Source organism: Sebastes umbrosus, chromosome 6 (assembly GCF_015220745.1).
Source record: "Sebastes umbrosus isolate fSebUmb1 chromosome 6, fSebUmb1.pri, whole genome shotgun sequence".
NCBI lineage: Eukaryota > Metazoa > Chordata > Actinopteri > Perciformes > Sebastidae > Sebastes > Sebastes umbrosus.
This window is the reverse complement of record NC_051274.1, coordinates 20,165,721-20,186,266: the sequence shown is the minus strand read 5'-3', so window position 1 is coordinate 20,186,266 and position 20,546 is coordinate 20,165,721. Positions and strand designations below refer to the sequence as shown.

Below are 20,546 nucleotides of genomic sequence, written 5' to 3'. Positions count from 1 at the left end.
AGAGATGTTCCAAACAAGGCCATCGCTGCAGTTAAAATGCCATTCAAAGAGCACCTTATGCTGTGAATGCCTCATGGTATTCTTGCTGGGATTTTCTATTCTGTTTATTTCTTTAGCCTTGGCTTCTGAATAGTAGGGATGTGCATTCCAAGCAAAGATACTATTAATCTAATCAATACTATTACTAATCACTGGGAATGAGTCGATTATTATTCGAAAATCGCCGCTCGAAGATCTAAACAATCCATTGGTGCCAACCATGTCATACTAGCTTATCGAGAAGGAGGTTAAACACGCTCCAATCTTACTGCTAAATTTTGAACCCATGAATCTCCCCTTTACAGACATGCCCACTTTATGATAATCTCATGCAGTTTGGGGAAAGTCATAGTCAAGTCAGCACACTGACACACTGAGTTGAGCTTGCCATGTTATGATTTGAGCATATTTTGTATGCTAAATGCAGTACCTGTGAGACTTTCTGGACAATATTTGTCATTGTTTTGTGTTGTTAATTGATTTCCGGTAATAAATATATACAGACATTTGCATAAAGCAAGCATATTTGTCCACTCCCATGCTGATAAGTTGACAAATCTCCCTTTAAAGCTACATTTTGAACAGATAAAAAATGTGTGATTAATTTGTGGTAAATCACAATTAACTATGGACAATCATGTCATTAATCGCCATTAAATATTTTATTCGACTGACGACCCTGAATATAATGATTCGTAACATGAATAAGCCATTGCACTTTGTCCTGATGCACACTCTTAAAGCCTTTACACACCGGGGGCATTTTTCTTCAAGCGATTAATTTGCACAATTGTTGTTTTTGTCATGAATACTTTCACACAGAACGCAAATATTATGTGGCAAAAAAGCCTCTTATTTTTTTCTTAATGAGTTGCATGTATATTTATGAAACAACAACACAGAGGCTCCGTAGGCCGAACCAAGACAGCAAACTTTATTACTCCTTTCAACCTTGACAAAGGCAGCGCAGACCAGATCCACTCCTTCCGCTCTTACCTTTTACAATAAAAGCCCTATATACGTAATATTCACGGGTGAGTATTTCTCATTTTCGTGTCGTTTATTCATCAAGCCCCTGGTGTGTAAAGGCCTTTATTGTAAACTTTAAGAGGTAATAGCAGGACTCCAACAAAATCCTCAATTGCCACTGAACTTGATCTACATTTCTTAATTTTCCAGGAATATATCTGTTTGGATCTTCCTTTGCTATTTAGGCTCAAGAAGCAGCACTCTCCAAATGAGAAGTCCTAGTTCTCAGCGGGAATACTTATTTTTGGACCTTCTGGACTTTCTTAATAAGCACACTTGTTAAGCAATCAGTTTCCTGAGTTAAGTCTTAGTCGAGCCCCACAGATCAGGATCACAATCAGAGTTCATGTCTGTGTTGAGCTGTCTTAAGGGAGAGCTGAGATTAGAATAGCTCCAGAGTATCTGATTTAATTAAGGCGTATTTAACCAAACATATCCGACCCTGTGCATATTAGCATTGACGCTATCTGTTTCTGTCGACTCATTTCTTTCCCGGCTGCTCTCTCACGTTATCTTGTGCTTCTTCTCTTTCCGTCTACCTACAGTATCTGTATCCCTACCTGTTGTTCCTCCGTATTTCTTGCTCCCCTGCGGTGACATTTGTGGGGGTGATTATAGATGGTTGTCTCATCCCTGAAGAGCCATGTATCATCAGTGTTACTTCCATCTGAGTGACTGGCCATGAAATGTCAGATGAGACTACAGATGGATGGTTGAGGGTTAAAGGCCTGGAGAGACAATCTTTCACTCTGCTGAGCCCACAAGAGCTAAGCTTCGTTGGCCTGTGACAGGTTTCCCAATGAAAATGGAAGTCTACTACCCCTTATGGATATTTTTATGAGGCATCATCCTTTATGGCTACTGGTAACACATGTATTTTTCATAGTGGAGCTCAGCTGTGAATATGAATTGAGAAATATGCTGAAATGACTCTTCTCTTTCTATGTTCTTAATCAGTGCAGCAGCGTTTGATGTTTTAGTGGGAGTAGGACTGCATTATGATCATGCTGAATGTCATGTTTTTGAGCAGGCTGTTCTCATACAGCTATACCTACGAAAAGTAATGCACTGTAATTTGTATATATCCCACAAACTCAATTTGCATGTAATCCACGTAATTGTGAGCCAGTAAGTATAAAGAGTGCTAAACGCCGCATAGGGAGGAGGTCGGTGGATGGGCGGGTCAAATAACCCCGGTGTTCGTACCCCGTGTAAAACCACAAGTCAATGTTGATTTATTTGTTACGTAACATCCGTACTTAAGTAACGCCATATACGGAGTTATTTTAACCTAAACCAAAATCTTTTCCTAAACCTAACTACTGTAAGTTGTATTCTTGCCTAAATGGAAGTTTATTTTGAAAAGACTAAAGCGGAAATTGACACATGCGTAACATGTTGCTAGACATTCGTAGGAAAATGCATGGAAAATGAGGAATAACTTTTTGTAACATATCTGAACCTTTGGTGACGTCATATTTTTATGATATTATTATCATTTTACATTTTCTGACTTAATAATTCCAGGCAAATTTTAAAATTAAAACTAACAAAAGAAGTTGTATGTTTTTTTACATACAGTATGTTCTTGATATAATATAGAACAGTAGAACAAAGCACTTTATATTTGATTTTGCATACATTTGCATATCCTGTTACTGACACACATTAAGAGTTTAACAGTCAAAAATAGCTGATAGAAATGTATGTGGCTTAAACTATGGACTACAAATTATAGCACATACAAGTTGTGACCACCCGCCTTTTTAACGTAACACTTGTAGCCTAGAAAGGTACTTAAAAGACATGTAGACTGCTAACATAGAAATCTACATGGAGTTGAAGACTGTGGTGCAGACAGATGTTGGTTTTCAGCAGTGTGAGGGGAGAGTGTGTGAGCAGACGCTATAGATAGAAACTACAGTAGCTGTCCATGGTGCTGAAGGGTCCCAGCTTCCTCAGCAAACCTTGGCAAAAAAGATAAAAATAAAAAAATAGCCAAACTCCCAATTCAGAATGGTTTGAAATAAACAAATGATCCCTGAATATTTCTTTAGCTTTTCTGACAGAATGAATATTAAAAATATTAAGTTACTTGGTGAAATCTCAATTGATAATGATTGTTATGCCTTAAGTTATGTCTACAAGACAAAAGAAACAAATGAAGTATGCCAGTGAAAGAGTACTTAGCTGTTGGGTGCACACTTTCCTCATCCTGTAGCAGAACCTTCAGCATTATTTGACGCACATAGGGCACATTGGATGTGCCGATATGGGAAGCAAATGTGAGGATTATGCATTTTTATTAGTATTTTTAATCTACCAGATCATTTCAGTTTCCAATGTCTCTGCTTTTGCTGATGCCATATAGTCATACATTCTAAATTATGACCATTTTTTCATAATTTTCAGTTTTCCTCAATAATCAAACAATGTTTCTAAACATATTCTATTAATTGCTTCTCTTTTTAATAATTTCCTGTCTCATTTCTTGCTGTAAATGTATGTATACCCCACAAACTTACACACGCAAGCACACAAAAGTAAACTACTGTCACACACACAACCCACTCTCTAACACTGAATGCACTGCCTCCTCCAGTAGGTGATTTCAGTCCTCCAGGGGGTTAATCCACCGCAAGAGATTGTGGTCCAAACAGAATCACTTAGGCTGTATCTGAAGGGAACTGAGGAAAAATCACAGAGGAATCACATGGGATTTGGTCTGGAAACCAAACCCAGTCCTGCCTCTCTCCCTCTCTCTCTTTTTTAATAGAAGCTTCTAATCCAGAACACATAAATAATATGGCATTATGATCTTGCAGCACATACATAAAAGTGGTTTATAATCCACGAAGTGAAAAAACAATAACTCAAGATAAAGATTAACTTTATTGTCATTCATCCTATTCAAAGGGCAAGCGCACAGCACAACAAAATTAAGTCGCATTCAGCTCACGAGTGCAATAAAAAAAGCGCTAATAAGAGTAAAAGTAATAAGTTAAATTAAGTTAAATATTTACTTTGTGACTCAGCAGTTAATCTCAAGATGATTGTGCAGGTGTTTTTTAAGTATACCAATACAATAAAAAGCCTGAATGAATCATATATTTTACAAAGCCTGTGTTTAGATCATGTGGAGATGAACAGTGCCTCCCTGACCTGACGTGACAGGACCTGCCATCATCACAAATCTGTGCGTCTGTCAGCGCTTAGACCCTCTCTGATATGCCCATCTATCACACATGCCTTCACAAGAGCACTCAATAACCCCCCATCTATCCATCCTAGGCTTTATTAATGTAACCCGCAGAAAGCCGGCCCTCCTACAATGGGATGTGACAACCCTGACCGAGGACTGACCTGCCCATCAGACCTGGGTGTGTGTGTGTGTGTGTGTGTGTGGATCTGTGCAGTGCACCCTGTATTTGTTTGTAAGTGAGGGTGAAACTCATAGTGTGTGTGCACATGCGTATGGAGAGAGCTGATGGATAGAAAAAACCTCCGCGGTGCACTGCAACTCCTGAGAAAATGTCTCTCCCTCCAGTATACTTCATTTTCAATGCTTATCCATCTTCTTCCTTTCTCAGACATTTACCTCCATCCCCACCTTCAATGAGGCCTTTCAGAGTTAGAAACGGCCCCAGCGTTCATCCACATTTCTTATCACATGCACACCCTCACACCACTTAATACAGCTTTCTTTTTCTTTTAATGTGCACAAGCGCTGCTTCATCTCTGTGCCATGTATAATGGCTCAGAGATGGTATCATCAGAGACAGGCCAGCTTGACTAAATGGGAGCGGCAAATTGACTGTAGTATTAAGAGAGAATGGCCTCTATCAGGCAATCTGATAGGATCCCATTAAAGAAGGCTTGCAGATGAATATGATTAGCTTTTCATTCCTCCTAATGGAAACATCTTCTGAAGAGAGGGGGGGATGAAATGTTTTGTACTGATCGGGCCTTTGTACCACTGATGGGATTGTTATTGCCTAATTTGGGTAGAAAGACCATTAAAGTTCTCGGAAGGGACGATGAATGTTCTCTGTAAGTATACTCTCAGTTATGGGTGTGGACCAGCGGTTCGCTGTGTGTGGGCAGCGCTTTGCTTTTTGTTGATGCGAAAAACCACCCTCCACTTAAATGGCTTCATTTTGGACTTGTTTTTGCCGAAATCTGTGACTAATGAGTACGTGGTTTCATCTCCTTCCCCAAAATGATCTGAATGGGTTGTTTTGTGTGTGTTTTTGGTTTGGGTGTGTTACTATTCTGCATTTTTACTATCTCCAACAGACTGTGACAGAAGTGCTTCATTAGATTATAAAACGACAGTCATGAGCACAACTTCTTAAGGAGATTATTGTTCATTTATGGAGAGCATCTGGGGTACTGTTTGCCAAGTCCTCAAATAACAACCAGCGCTATCCTCTGTGATCTGTCAAAGTGGATGAATTTGATGAGTGCTGGATATCTGCAAGACTTGGGAGAACTTTTAAAGTATTGACGGGGTTCTTCTAGCCGTTTAATGTCATTACTACATGACTGGCCTCACTCTCAATTCGTTAGGTTTCTGTGAAACACGCTCCCCCTACACGCATGTGTATAAGAGTGCATTTTTGCATATGCATGCATGCATGCCTAGCAGCAGCAACAGGTGGATTGACTAGATGTGCACTCTGCCAAGTCTAGAGGGGCCTATAATATAATATACATTATAGATGCATCAGGGGATCAATGTCAAAGGCTGTTCCATCCTTGTGTTGTTAGTATCCATGGGAAAATGTATCCATCTGTCAAACAACAACTTGATGAAAGTGGAAAAGGGGAATTTTCAGAAAGGAATTTCTCAAAACCACTGGGCGATATGGTTCATGTGGGTTTTCTGTTTTTAGGTACACCTAGCTAAAACTAATGCAGTCTAATAAAACAGTCCTGCAATAATGTTCAATTCTTGTTGAAATGGTTCCAGTGGTTAGTGTTGATTCAATTTTATGTTCATTTTGGAGGCTGATTGTGGTGCTGTTGGGTTGGGTTGCATTATACTGAGAAATGTTTTTAATACTTTGTCCACCCTGTTTATATCAATGAGGGCACACTAAATATAAGAAACACATCTTATTATAACCTACTACAATTCAACAGCACCACAAACTGCAGCCTCCAAAATGACCATAAAGTTGAATCAACATCCCTCTAAAGTAGTTTCAACACAAACAGAGCATTATACCCTTCCCTGAAGGTTTGTTTTATAGCGAGTTAGTTTTAGCGAGGTGTACCTAATAGACTGGCAGCTGAGTGTATGTCAGTGATGGAATAAGTATACAGATATTTTACTCAAGTAAGAGTACACAGAATACTTGAGTAAATGTACTTTATACCACTGAAACATGTTTATGCAAATCAATGCTTTGGCATAAAGTGTCCATTTCCTACATATACAATATTTAAGCAGGTGCTTTTTATAAAGTATACAGTATGTGTGTGATTCCATTAGTGCATGTCGGCAGCTTAAAGGTACAGTGTGTAGGACTTGGCAGCATCTGGTGGTGAGGTTGCAGATTGCAACCAACTGAGTAGTCCTACTCCCTTTCCAAAACTGCGGTAACGTGAGCCACCGAGTGCAAATCCGTGGTAACGCCATTCACCTCGTTCAGAGAAGATCCTTACCATAATAACACTACTTTAGGAGCAACGGAAGTCAGACGGCGGGCTGGTGGTACCACAGTTTTGCACTTTGCAACTCACGTTACTGCAGTTTCACAAGCGTGGCGGAGAACTACGGTGGCCTTCAGGTAACGTAAAAACGTGAAAGGCTCTATCTAGAGCCAGTGTTGGGTTTGTCCGTTCTGACCTACTGTAGAAACATGGCGGACCAACGTTGTGGACTCCGTGAAAAAGACCCACTCGCTATGTAGATATGAAGGGCTCATTCTAAGCTAACGAAAACACCATGATTCTTAGTTTCAGGTGATTACACACTAATGAAAACATAGTTCTGAATATTATATCCCATTTCTGCAAAAAAAGATCGCCTGAAAAGTTCCTTTAACCTCTCTGTAAATCCACCTATCCGTGGTTAATTCACACTGCAGCTCGCTGACACCACCATAACTCTCTGTTTTCACTGTTTCTGACACGTCACATTGCTTTCTACAGGGATGAGTGTGACGAGCCGGAGAAGAGACATATTCCCTTGAAACATTTTGCTGCTGTCTTTCTGGTTTTGCTTCTGCTGCAACTTTTCCTGTCAGCCTCTCAGTAAATTTGCAAAAGATGTGTTCACAGAGGAGTGTGTCCATGAATCATTATCTCATTTGTCTGTTTACCCAAGAGAATCTGTGCCATCCACACAGCAGCATGTCTAGCATGTGTGCTTCGTAGTAATTTTACAGCTTGATTGGATTGGCAATAATAATTTACAGTTAAAACACAATCAATTCTGTTTTTCATACGATGAAATGAATTTGATGAATGCAAAGGAAAAGTTATTGTTTGAAACAACTGAGGGGGTGATTCTTGATTCTAGGTTACATTATATTAACTGTCAGCTTACAGGTTTATGCAACTCACGATGAAGAAGTGGGCTACCTGCAGGTCTGACAAGTGAAGCCAATGCTGAAGTGCCTAAAACTTGAATTCTTTCTAATGTCCAGCATGGGGGCGACACTTCTGGTTGCAAAAAGAAGTCTGATTGTATAGAAGTCTATGAGAAAATGAGCCTACTTCTTACTTGATTTATTACCTCAGTAAACATTGTAAACATGAGTTTATGGTCTCAATCGCTAGTTTCAAGTCTTCTTCAATACAGCATGATGTTCATTTAGTAAATTATGGTCCCATTTAGAGTCAAATAGACCATAAAGCAGGGTATGCTTTAGGTTAGGCTACCTCATGATTGACAGGTCTCTACCACGGCGTTGTCCAGTCTGGGAGTTGTCCATGTTTTTGTCATACAACTTTAACCCTTTCACAGTGTGTTTTCAGTTCATGAAAGTTAACTATAACCTTTTTTGGTCGCCTAAAAATGTCTTATTCAGCGTTTGATTGTACTTAGCTCCACCCTCTCGTGTCACTTCTGGTTGCAAAAAATCAAGACGGCGATGGCCAAAATGACAAACTCCAGGCTTAAAAACAGCAGTCCACAAACCAATGGGTGACGTCACAGTGACTATGACCTCTTCTTATATACAGCCTATGCTATGAAGGAAAAAAGATTTGTGTTCAAAATACTACCTTTTTGATGTAAACATCTTTCCACAATCAGTCTTTAATTAACTTTATGTAATGCTGGATGCTTAAAGGCTTTTTGTTTCAGGTTCATTTGTAGTGGGAGTCAGTTCTAATAAATTCAGTAGAACTTCTTATTTAGCTGGAAAACAAGAACAAATTACCTGCACTTTTTACTCGTGAATAAGAAATGAAGACCATTAGAAATAAAGGTTGCTTTTCCAAAGTCGTGCTCTTTCAGTTTTTGAATTTCTTCTCCTTCGTCTTCTCCGTCCACTGTCGATTCCCCGCAGTACGGCTTCTTTCTTGGGGGAAAAAGGGAGGAGGGGTGATTTAATATAGTTATTGTAATTGTGTTGTCTGTCTTTGAAGTCAAGACGAGATTGCTTTTGACTTGCAAATATTTCAGATTGAATTGGGCTAAATGACTTTTGGGAAATGTCCCTGGCATTCACGGTGCCCTCGTCTTTCTCCTCTCTAAAGGTTAATAGTATCTGCTCTCAGTGAATGAGTCGGTGGACTTTACTGTGCCATTCGGTGACTGAGGGGGTTTGGTAGGAGCCACTCTCTTTCTCTCTTGGGGTAGGATAGATTCAGCATGTCAAGCTTTATTCTGGTGGGGAATGGAGAAGCCTAAAAAGACAGATTAAGCCTTGCACAAGAAAAATGAATGGGCAGCTAACTGAACTCTTGTGTGTGTGTGTGTGTGTGTGTGTGTGTGTGTCTGCCTGCGTGATGTGAATGACCTCCAGTCGGCTGTGTGCGACACAAAGGTTGAGCTACCGCTGACAGATTTTATTAAATGCATAATTCGCTAAATTTATTCTCCCTTTCTCCCTGTCACCTCTCGCAGGTACGGAGACATGGTTCCTAAGACGATTGCGGGGAAGATCTTTGGCTCAATCTGCTCTCTGAGTGGGGTGCTGGTAATTGCCCTGCCTGTCCCTGTCATCGTGTCCAACTTTAGCCGCATCTATCACCAGAACCAGAGAGCAGACAAGCGGCGGGCGCAGAAAGTACAGGTGAGCACAATTTTATTTCCCTTCAACTGGTTCCCGGAAGGTTTCGACTTCCAGACATCCACAACTCAGAGGGGAGCTCTGACGTCTCTCCCCCCCAGAGGAAGGGACTCCACAGGGTTCAGGACTTCCCTGAGACTAATGATGATAATGCACATTGACTTGTATTCACATGAACAGTAGGTGTGTGATGCATATTCAGTGAGTATCACCATACTTTAACGGGCCTTCTCCCTCGACATGCATACCTAAACCGTGACCTTTTATTTTCCCTTTGCATAAATACATCAGTTTTTGGAGGAATCTTTCCCTTCAGCTCAGAGTCAGACAAGACTGACATCCTAATAATATGCAAGGTTAGCCTTGTGTAGCTTAGTTACGGGATTTCAGTGGGATCAAGAAAAGCTGATCCACATTAACTACATGTTATTTACATACATATAATATATATATATGCATGTATATATACATTATAATATAAAACAACAGATCAATTTCCTGTTTCAAGATTTTGTTAATATAAGGATTTTTAGTTCCACTTTATAAATAAGGGTTTGTAAGTTATAACCAATGGCTTTATTGATGGTTAATAAATCATCAACTAATGCTTTATAGATCAGTTATAAGCCAGTAACAAGAACAACTTTTAGGTTGCCAGGTTGTGACAAAAAAATCCTCTGGTAGGTGTTTATCCGCCAGCAGGACACTTTGTCCTTTTAGCTCTTTTTGGCGCTCATCAGGAAGACCTTCGAAGCTATTTACCCTATGGAAAAAACTCTGATGAATCTGGAATAAAATCTAGTTATTAACAACTTACTGTATTAATATGTATAACTAGAGACTTATTATTATTACCAACATTTGTACTACATTATTACCAAATAGAAAGAATAAACACAAGCCTAAGGGATTTTATACCAGTTGGCAACCAAAACTTGTAACTTCTTGTTAATGGCTTGTACCTGATCTATAAAGCATTACTGATCTATAAAGCATTACTAAATGAGTTATTAACCATTAAAGCTAGTACGACGAACTTTAATTTTGTGTTGATTTTGGCAGCCCCTGTACGGTAGTGTTTTCGAGCACCAGAGTGCATGTCAAAGGTGGCACTGTAGCCGGATCTGGGTCTGTCCGCTGTTGGCTGGTTGCTGCTGGAGGCCCCGCTGGAGTCTGAGCTGAAGGAGTTTCTGGTGAACCTGCGTACCGTAAATCGTTTCGTCTGTTTACACAGTGACTCAGACCTGATGACAGACATTAAGAAAAACTAAAAAGCCAATCTTCTCGCTGATGGTCTTGTTTACTTATGTCGGTCGTATAAAGGCATCAGTATTAAATTGAGACTTTTCCTTAACCAGTTAAAGGTTCCTCACAGTAACTTTAATAAAGCCAACAGCTGAACACATTGCTGAGAAAAATTGGCCCTAAAACTTAGATTTTCTCAATCAGCTTCTCACTATAAGTTACGAGGTATTACATGAACACAATATTTTCTGACAAAGCTAGAATAGTTTTGGTTACCGGCAGAGATTTCTGTTTGTTTCCTGTGCTCCTGCCACCGGTTTGAAGTGGGCGGGGCTAGATTGGAAAATATTACATTTGAATCAAAACCTGATTGATGGGTAGTTTGGTCACTGTCAATCAAATCTGATCAGCCTTACCCACCGATTCCTAAAGAAACAGATTATCTGAGTCATGAATATTTATAGTTATGGAGAAAAAAAATAAGATTTGAAATCAGTTTTCAAAGGCTTTAAATGTACAACACTGACTTCTTTCTTGATCCCAGAGACACCCATGACCTGAGCTGAACTTAGGAAAAACGTGTATTATGTCAAATATCAAATTCTCCCAAAATGATCAAAGTATCCCTTTAACTCAGGACTCTCTTGAGAATGAGACCCCGTGTCTCAATGAGATTACCTGTCTTAAATACAGGTTAAATAAAAACATTTTTTAAAAACTCCACAACCTAAATGTTATCATAACTCCAATCTCATCCAAAAACCCAAGCCTAAATCCTAAAATAGCCTGTCAAAGGAGTGAATATCAGCTATTTCCCATCTTCACATGGATTGTCCTTGTGAGAAGATTTTATAAGTATACCGATAAAACACTCGCAGGCACATATTTCTAAATGGATTATGTAAACTCGTGTCTAAACTGTGGAAGATTTAAAGATCCTATCTTGCTTTGGGTAAATAGCCCAGCCCTTTTAGACCTTTAAAGAATCATGTCATTGTGTGTCCATGAGCCAAACTGGGTAGCAGCATCAGCTGGCGCTCATACAAAACTGGGCTGGTAATCATAGCTTGAGGGCAGGCCTGACAGTTTGTGTTCTCCTGAGATGGATAGTAGTGTGTTTGTTTGGAGCTGGCAGACATGCACACACTGACACATATTTTCAGAGTCCATTCCTCTCTCTCATCTCGCTCACACCTCTCCTAGCAAGGCTTTTTTCACTCCCTTTTGCTTTTTTCTGCTCATTTCTGCTCCTCTGCCTCTATCCATGCCTCCCCTCTCTCTCTCTCTCTCCCTCCCTGTGATTACTGCCATCCATCTCTGCACATGCTCTCTGGTTGTAGCTTAAATCTGTTTAAAGTCCCGCAGTTCGACCGTGGCCTGACCGCTGCCCAGTCTTAACTAACCGTAACCTTGTCTGCCAAGCGAGACTCCGGTGGAACACAGTCAAGTGTGCGGGGACAAAAAGACGCCGCAGAGGGGACGGAAAGAGGGTTGGAAGGTTGGGGGAAAATTATCTAGATTGAAAATAGGTCGGAACTGATGAGATGTATGTTGTTGACGCAGAGGAGTGGCGAGGAGGAAGGCCAGAGGGAAGGAGGGAGCAGGGGACGCAGGGGTAGAGGAGTGAAAAGGGGGGAGAGCTGGAGGCGATGTGTGTCCTAATGCTGTGTTCTTTCCTGAAATAGCTATCACCCAGATGAGGTGCTGGCTGGAAGGAAGGTGTCCGTCTGCTTATGTGCATCTGTTTAAGTGCATGAATCCACTTCTGTGCGTCCACCATACTTCAGTTACGGCCTGACCTTGGTCCGTCCCAGTGTTCTCCACTGAGCCGCAGTGTGGTGCATTGTCAGTATACGAGACACCTCCACCTCCAGAAGTACCCACCAAACTGACCAGTGTAGCATGACGGTGCTGTCGTCATTAACCAGTACTAAACGACTCCCTCGGGCACTTGTATGCCTCCCTGGCTTTGCCCGCAGTGAGGTCAGCGATTTGCTCAAGCACCCATACATCCATCGGATAGGTTCTCCTTTTATTTCATAACAGTATGACTCAAACGCCTTATCATTGCCTTCATAATAATATTCCACCTGGATGCCTCGATCCTTGAGAGTGTTATTACTACAGCAAATCAAGGTCTTACGTGCCAAGTATGATGATGGGTTTGCAAATGTGATATTTTAGAGCATTTAGGAGATGCAATCTGTGTATACCATCTCTGTCTTTAATTAGCCGCAGGATTAAGTGTTGCTTAGCATTTAAGCTTGTGTGCTTAAGATCAGTGGAGTATGTCTTGAATTACATATTGTGCTGGCTTTAGTGGTTGATGCTGTGGAAATTATTTGATTTCACATCCCAACTGGTTGTTAACTAAAAGAAGCTTTCCTTTCTGCCTCTTCATGCTAGCGGCGTGGCTCTATGGATGGCAATGTCGGCCCGTCTAGCACTGTAGTTCAGACTGAAATATCTCAACAAATATTGGATGGATTGGCTAGGAATTTTGTACAGACAGTGACTATGTTTACATGCACACTAATAGTCCACTATTATTCTGAATATGATAATATTCTGAGTTTGATACGGGTCATGTAAACAGCATATTCCCTTTGGATATTCTGAATTACGCTTTATTCTGAATGTAGCATTTGCCAATTAAGACGTAGGATTATTCAGTTTTTAGGAGCATTCTTTGGACATGGATACAGGGCATTCAGGATATGCGTCTCAATTGGGGTTTGCACAGTTTGCAGAGATACATGCCCATAAGGAAAGCCCACATTTCTGGTCGGAAGGTGAAACACACCTACTTTTAAACATTATGAAAGACTTGGATATCAACAGGTTTTTGAATTTGCACAAAAAACGTAACACCAACCTTTTCGAGAAGTTGGTTGAAGGAATTAAAGAGGTACGCGCTGTCCGACAAGTCCGCCATTGTTTACGTTAATCAGAGTATTCACGGCTGCATGTAAACAGGAATATTACTGTAATATTCATTTTCAATAGCCATGTTAACGGTTTAGTAGGAATATTGTCGGAATAAGGGCCAAAAAAAATTATATTTTGTGCATATAAAAGTAGTCACTGATGGTCCCCAGTCGACGAATCCTAATGACTTTGGTGATCCCCCCTGACATTTCCTCTGGCACCATCATGAGGTTCATATTTGAGTTATTGGATGGTTTGCCATGTAATTTGCTACAGATGTTACATTATACAGATTTGATTATAGCGATACGTTGGTGATCCCCTGACTTTTCATCTAGTGCCATCATTAGATCAACATTTCAATTTGTCGGGGCGCTCTGGTGGCTTGCCTGGTGGAGTGGGTGCCCCATGTGCCACTAGCACGGCTCTTTGGTTTGTAGCAACTGCAATGGATTTTACTGCATTTTATAACAACTACTACTGACATGTGTTCAGCTCATTACACGTTACATCACATTAATTTAATGTTCTTTGACTCTTGGTTTGCAGACGACGGTCTCTCACACTGTAAAAGATGGTAAACCCAGAGGGTGTATGATAGAGCCATTACCATTGTACGGTCCACTCTTTCACTGCTAATGACAACTGTGATCTTTAATGTCCCACCCGAGTCATGAATTACTCCGGCATACCACATCCTTCAATACCCCATTACTGCCGTCTGGCATAACATGTAGTGTTCTTTAATGCTCCATAACCTTAATGACATATGACCTCAGCCATTAAACCAACTGCTTAGCAAGTGCCAGTGGTCATTTACCATAGCAAAACGTCATATCCTCAGCGTTTATTAGCGGCACATGGTTATATTTCACGGAAAATCCATTCTTCCTCAGATCATTTCTTAGACTAAGTCGATGTTTAATTGAGAGAAAAATAGGATTGCCATTCAAGATTGCCTTCCACAGTACTTAAAGACCAGGGGAGAGCAGACGGGAGGAAAAGAGGGGGGGAAATATTGAGGAGAGGACGTGCGGCATTAGTCCCTCAACATTTTCCAGCCTCCTCTCTTCTCCTCTTTTCCTCTCCTCCCCCCATTCACATCCATCTTCATTCAGGCCTAATTGTTAGCTGTTCTGGGCTCCCATTACAATTATCCATCCATCTGGGTGGTGGTAGATAGACAGCCCCTGATCTATCTCACTGCACAAATGCAGTACACGAGGACACCACTAGTTGCAGTGTGACCAGGAGGAACGCACAGCACAGACATGTATTTTCTACTCTGCTTCCCTTTAGTCTTCAGTGTCACAATGAATCGAACGCCGAGTTTTAGTGTTCACGCATGATCCCATAAAGTGATCCGAAACAAGGTGTCCAATCTGCAGGGGTTACTCTTCGGTTGCTCCTCTGAGCTCATTTGCATAAAGGTAATAATATCCTCAGGTCTAATTACACATTCTGAATAGCACACCTGGAAGAGGGCAAGATTTAAATGGAGAATCACAAAAGGGCAAGTGATACAGAAGGATTAAAAAAGAGGGGGGCATGAATTTAAATGAGCTTAACTTTTAGGTGTACCTACGCTATTCTCATAGATCTGGGTCTGTGGGTCTGTGAATGATACGTCTGTAGGTCTTCTCAGACGCACTTGAGCCCCGGTTTACTAGGATAAATGCAAGTAACCACTTTTACCCACTCACTCAGAGATATATATGTACTAAGGATGTCACGAGAAACAATACTTTGAAACCAAGTCGATGACAACATTCGTGACGGAACTCGTTTTCCTACCGTACCGCAGGTAGATACCGGGGATCAGGGCTCAAGACTAATGGTGTCCCATCGTTCTGGGGATGATATAAAATGTGTTTGGAACGCAGTTAACTCACTATCAACGCATCCGGGGGACACCCCCTATTTTTTCACAGATAATGCAACATTGTGAACAACAAATCCGTGTTGAAATCAGCAGGACGAGAGCTAGTCAACATTACATACAGAGGTGCCATAATGATTTACATTATGATGCGTTCAGGCTCTATTCAGTAAAAATATTGAGCAAAGGTTAATTCTACCCCTCATGTTCAAATCTAATCTTGTAAAATGCAGTTTTTGGTTGAGAAACTTGAATAAATCCAGTTGTTTGAAGGAGATGTTTTCACAGCAATATAAAATAGATAATAGAGAGGGAATTGTGACCTGTTTAACTTCCTAACAAAAACCAGTATGCAAACGGTTATAAAGGAGTGGCTGTTTAAGTAGTATATATACTGTATATTTAGTATATGGGATTCATTGTTTTACTTTTGTTTTTTTCTACCTTGGTATCAAATTGAGTATCGAGAATCGTGGAATTTCACTGGTATTGGTATCCACTACTAAATTTGTGGTACCATGACATCCCCAACATGTACATACATGTACATACAAGTTGCAACAAAAGGACTTCATCATAGCCAAGAGAGTGAGAACAATGGGCCTCGTGCAAGAACAACTAGTACAAGCACATTCATTCTTAAGTGCCACTTACGAGTGATTTATGAGAATTTGTCGCCTTTACCAGTGTTCTCATACGAGTGAAATTCAGGAGTGGTCCAGACCTGTCGTACGAGTCATTTACAGAGAGTCTCCCTCTCTCTGTTAGGAGAAAAATACTTGTTTGACTTAAGAATCATAATGTCTTAATCTGAAAGAATCTGGAGTAATATGATACAGAAATCCATGAAAATAAAATGTACAACTTGCTTAATATTCTGTTCACCACATCATCATCATCACTTTAGTTTTTTTTTGATTTTGAGATTTTATTGGCATATTTTAGCACCACAAATTATACAGTTAAGTAACTTTATAGGAATATTTTCAACATCATCAATATTGTCCAAAAGCTGCCTCGGGGTCTTTATGCAGGTCGCTAACCTTATCTGACAGTGTGACATCACCTACTGTATGATATTCTCCCAACTCTGCGTGACTATCACGGCCCCTTGACTGCCTCCCATCTAAGTCCTGGAGCGCTTTGCTTTTTAACAGACATTTTCTAGCATCTAAATTCATGTTCACTCTTTGTTTCTGTCACAGTCCAGTGCGGCTCTGATGTGTACAGCTGTACTATTAATACTTTATAATGGTTTCAGGTCCCCTAACACAACTACTGACACCGCTAGATTTGTAATGTTCCCGTCTGCTGATTTTCGACAGCAGGATTTTAAGTTTCACAGTATAAAGTCCTTCTTTTTATTCTCGGGTGACGTGTTTGTGAATGAAACATTCCCACAAATGGAGCAGAAAAAGTAGCCTTATATAGCAATTTAGGGGCATAGAAATGATTAAATCTCACGAATGTGCACCTCCTTTGGCACTCAACAAGTATGAAATGATTGATTTTTGAGAAGTTAGTGCAGTTTGGAGGGTTTGATGATTCAAGATGTGGAACAGATTCATGATAAGTCCTTTTCTGTAGCTTGAAGTATGCCATTCTCATTTAAATAAACCTGTTGAATGTCAGTAGAGGGGAGAAGATTTTGTTTGATTCATACAAGTTTCTTCCAGGATTTGACAAACCCTTTTGCTATATTGCCAAATCATAGATAGGGCTGCAACTAATAACTATTTTCATTGTCGATTAATCTGTTGCTTATTTTCTTGATTAATTGATTAGTTGTTTGGTCAATAAAATGTCAGAAAATTGTGAAAAATGTGTTTCCCAAAGCCCAACATAACGTCTTCAAATGTCTTGTTTTGTCCACAACTCAAAAAATATTCAGTTTACTGTCATAGAGGAGTAAAGAAACCAGAAAATATTCACATTTCAGAAGCTGGAATCAGAGAAATTTTACTTTTTTTCTTTAAAAATTCATCAAACCGATTAATCAATTATCAAAATAGTTGGTGATTAATTTAATAGTTGACAACTAATCGATCAATCGTTGCAGCTCTAATCACAGATCTTGTAAAAGATACCCACAAATATACCACACAAAGACAGATGCAGCTGGAACAGTTATGGATCTTTCTTTTACAAAATGGTAAATCAACTGTAAATCATAAATCCTGCCTCAGGTGTAGAGCATCAGAATCTAGAAAAGTCACTTGCCATCCTTATTTTACTGCCTCGTCTTTTTCCCACTTTGACTGGAAATCGTTGCCTGGCTGGAGCAGTTGTTGTCCTCAAACTTAGTGAATAGTAAAATTACTGTCTGTTGCGGTTCTTGAGCATTACATTGGCTCGGGGCTGACATGGCAGGAGCAAAACAAAATAAAATCAAGTCCTCCTCCCTGCCTCTCTTTCTACCTCTCTCTCCGGCTAACTCCCTGCTCTCTAAATCATCTCACTATTGTGTTTAGCCCTCCCTCAGAAGGTTGAAGTCAAAAGGTGGAGATGACTTCTGGCTGAGAGTGTTTTGCCCTTCTAGACAATCAATAAAGTCGTCTGCACTTGGGAAGAAGGCAGACCGAAAAGAAAGTTGGAGGGATGTTGACAGGGGACTTCACCGAGGGAGGTCAAGAGCTCTGTTATGAAGTATGTCCTTTGTAAGAAAAAAAAAAAAATAATAACATCCTAAACATCAGCAGCTTGCAGAGCAGAGCTGTACTTTTCCTCTATAAAGACGAGGTAATCCAGGCTTAGCAAAGGTATTTTGTCTCTGAGTGGTGTTAGTCCGAGGTTAAGCTGTCTTTGCTAGAGAGGCAGATATATCTGAGGGCCAGAGGTGTCCGAGGACTTGATTTCCACTGAATCAATTCTCCCAGATAGATTTTCTAAAAGTCAGTTTTTTCTCAAATTTCTCTCATTCCCTCTGAACCCTCCTCTTGTCTGTGTCACTGTCTCACTTTGTCTTTGTGTGCGTGCGTGCGTGCGTGCGTGCGTGTGTGTTATCGTAGAGCAAGTAACTGACTTATTTCCTTATGGGAGAAATGTCAACATGTATAAAAGCAACTCTTTAGATGAGTGGCAGCTGCAAAACAAAATGAAACTCTCCCGCCCATAGTTATTTATGTTTGTGTGTGTGTATGTGTGTGTGTGTGTGTGTGCGTGCGTGCGTGCGTGCGTGCGTGCGTGCGTGCGTGCGTGCGTGCGTGCGTGCGTGCGTGCGTGTCCTCGTCAGATGGTCTCCTCTTTCACTTGTATGGTTCCAAGGCAGGCCCGAGGCAGAACCTAATCTGGTCTCATAGCTCGATTGCTCCACTTTTCGCTCAGCCAAATCCTATACAGGCAGCCTTGCGAAGCTGTAACTCACAAGGTGCCATGAATTTTTTAACTTTTAGTTTCAACTATAAAATATATGAACTTCTAGCAGAACTTCCTGGCAATACTCAGCAGAGTACGGCATGAGAGCTTAAGTAGATATGTAGCGTTTTTTGATCACTTGAGGATATGCCAATTTAGATTCCTCAACTGGCAGCGAACGGTGTTAAAATGAAGCATTTGTGCTGGCGTTCATCCTATAGCTGTAATCTTTAAAGTGTGATTGAGCCTAAATCGCGGCTCCGTGGCAGGAAGGAAAAACAGTGTTTGGATCAGGTTTTCGGCCTTTGGGTGTGCGGATTATTTCAACCAGTGATATTGAGCATCACTATTCTGATTGGTTGGCAGGTGGTACAGTATTTGGGATTTTTGCAAGCTACTGTTTTTTCCATATTATTTGTTTTAAATCACATGTCCTATGTTAGTGAGAATTTTATATTTGTTGGTTTCATGATGGCGGCCCCTGTTTTGTATTAATTCATGCATTCATCTCCTTTGAGCCAATCAAATCGCTTCATTTGAAACCATATTTGCATAAAGCATCACCGTTCAGTGTTCTATCATAGGCAGACGGTGACACCTGTTAAGCCATAGCCCTATCCCTTGGGGAAAAAACGCCTAAAATAACATATCCCATGGATAATGATGCAACTTAATGTATTCTACTACTCTTTTCTACAACTGTAACTGTAAATTTGATGAAAATACACTGAAATATACCACTTATGATACAATTTATAAAGATATACTCAGGCGGTCTCAATGTATTGGCCATGTTTACATGTTTTACTTCAAAACACAATTTATTTCCACATAGCCATGTTACAAATAACACAAATCTCCCAAAAACATTAAAATAGTAATAACTACAATGAATATTGGTCAAAATTCATATACTGCCAAAAAGCTCCATGCTCTAAGATGTATACATGGAGAATGCGAAGGCTCACAGGGCTTAAACAGGTGTCATTAGATCCCTCTGAAACAGGGGAATAAAATGTTTTTTGGCTCTTTGGTGTCTGTTGCCATCTGGTGGCTGTATTGAAGTGATAAGAGCCAGAGGTCGACTGAAAGTGACAGTTCACTTTGAGCCAAAATGGCGCCTATATCCAGCCGATCTCTGTGGCTCTCTGGTGTTTTTATAATTGCTGCACAAATGTAAATAGCTAAAATCTGCCGTTTTAGGCAGAGATACATAGACCTTGGTGAAATACTTTAATAAGAACATAGATTTATGTCAGTGTGACTGTAACATGTGGAGTTTGAATGCTTTGTTTCCCCGTTAATAGCGGACGCTGTGTGTTTCCAGCGATGATATTTTAGACTGACGAGAATATCTTTTGATCAGTACTTGTTCTTATATTTACAAAGTTTATATCTGTACGACTTTATTGTTAAAATACTTCATAATAAGACAGTTTGGACAACATACAATTGGTTTACAGATTCTGAAAACTGAAGACCTCAGGTTTTCAAAACAGAATAACATTCATATCTTCCATAAATAGACCATCTTTGATCGTGACTTTTTGTAACTACGCCCGGTACCGGGTCAGTCGGACTTCAGGACAGGCAGCAGCACAACACAACAACAGAGGGATAAGTGTGATTTCAGTTGGACTTTAAGGATACAGTAACATCTGTATGGGACAGAAATTACTGTCCTCCATGCATTAATTAGACCCTCATTTGTTTATAAATGGTGACCAGGGTCCTCATATTTTATTTAATAAATGTACTTTGGTGCGACCACAGACACATTTTGCATTGAAAGTATATTTAATCATGTACCAAACACCTCATGC

At 40.2% G+C, this 20,546-nt stretch overlaps 1 protein-coding gene across 1 annotated transcript in view; it reads left to right on the top strand.

Annotated features, from left to right (window-relative positions):
• Window positions 1–20,546, top strand: part of kcnd3 (potassium voltage-gated channel, Shal-related subfamily, member 3) — a 127,518-nt gene that overhangs the window by 89,513 nt on the left and 17,459 nt on the right. The window contains exon 4 of the mRNA XM_037772340.1: window positions 9,152–9,320. Coding sequence (XP_037628268.1) covers window positions 9,152–9,320 — 169 coding nt within the window. The remainder of the gene's footprint in view (window positions 1–9,151; window positions 9,321–20,546) is intronic.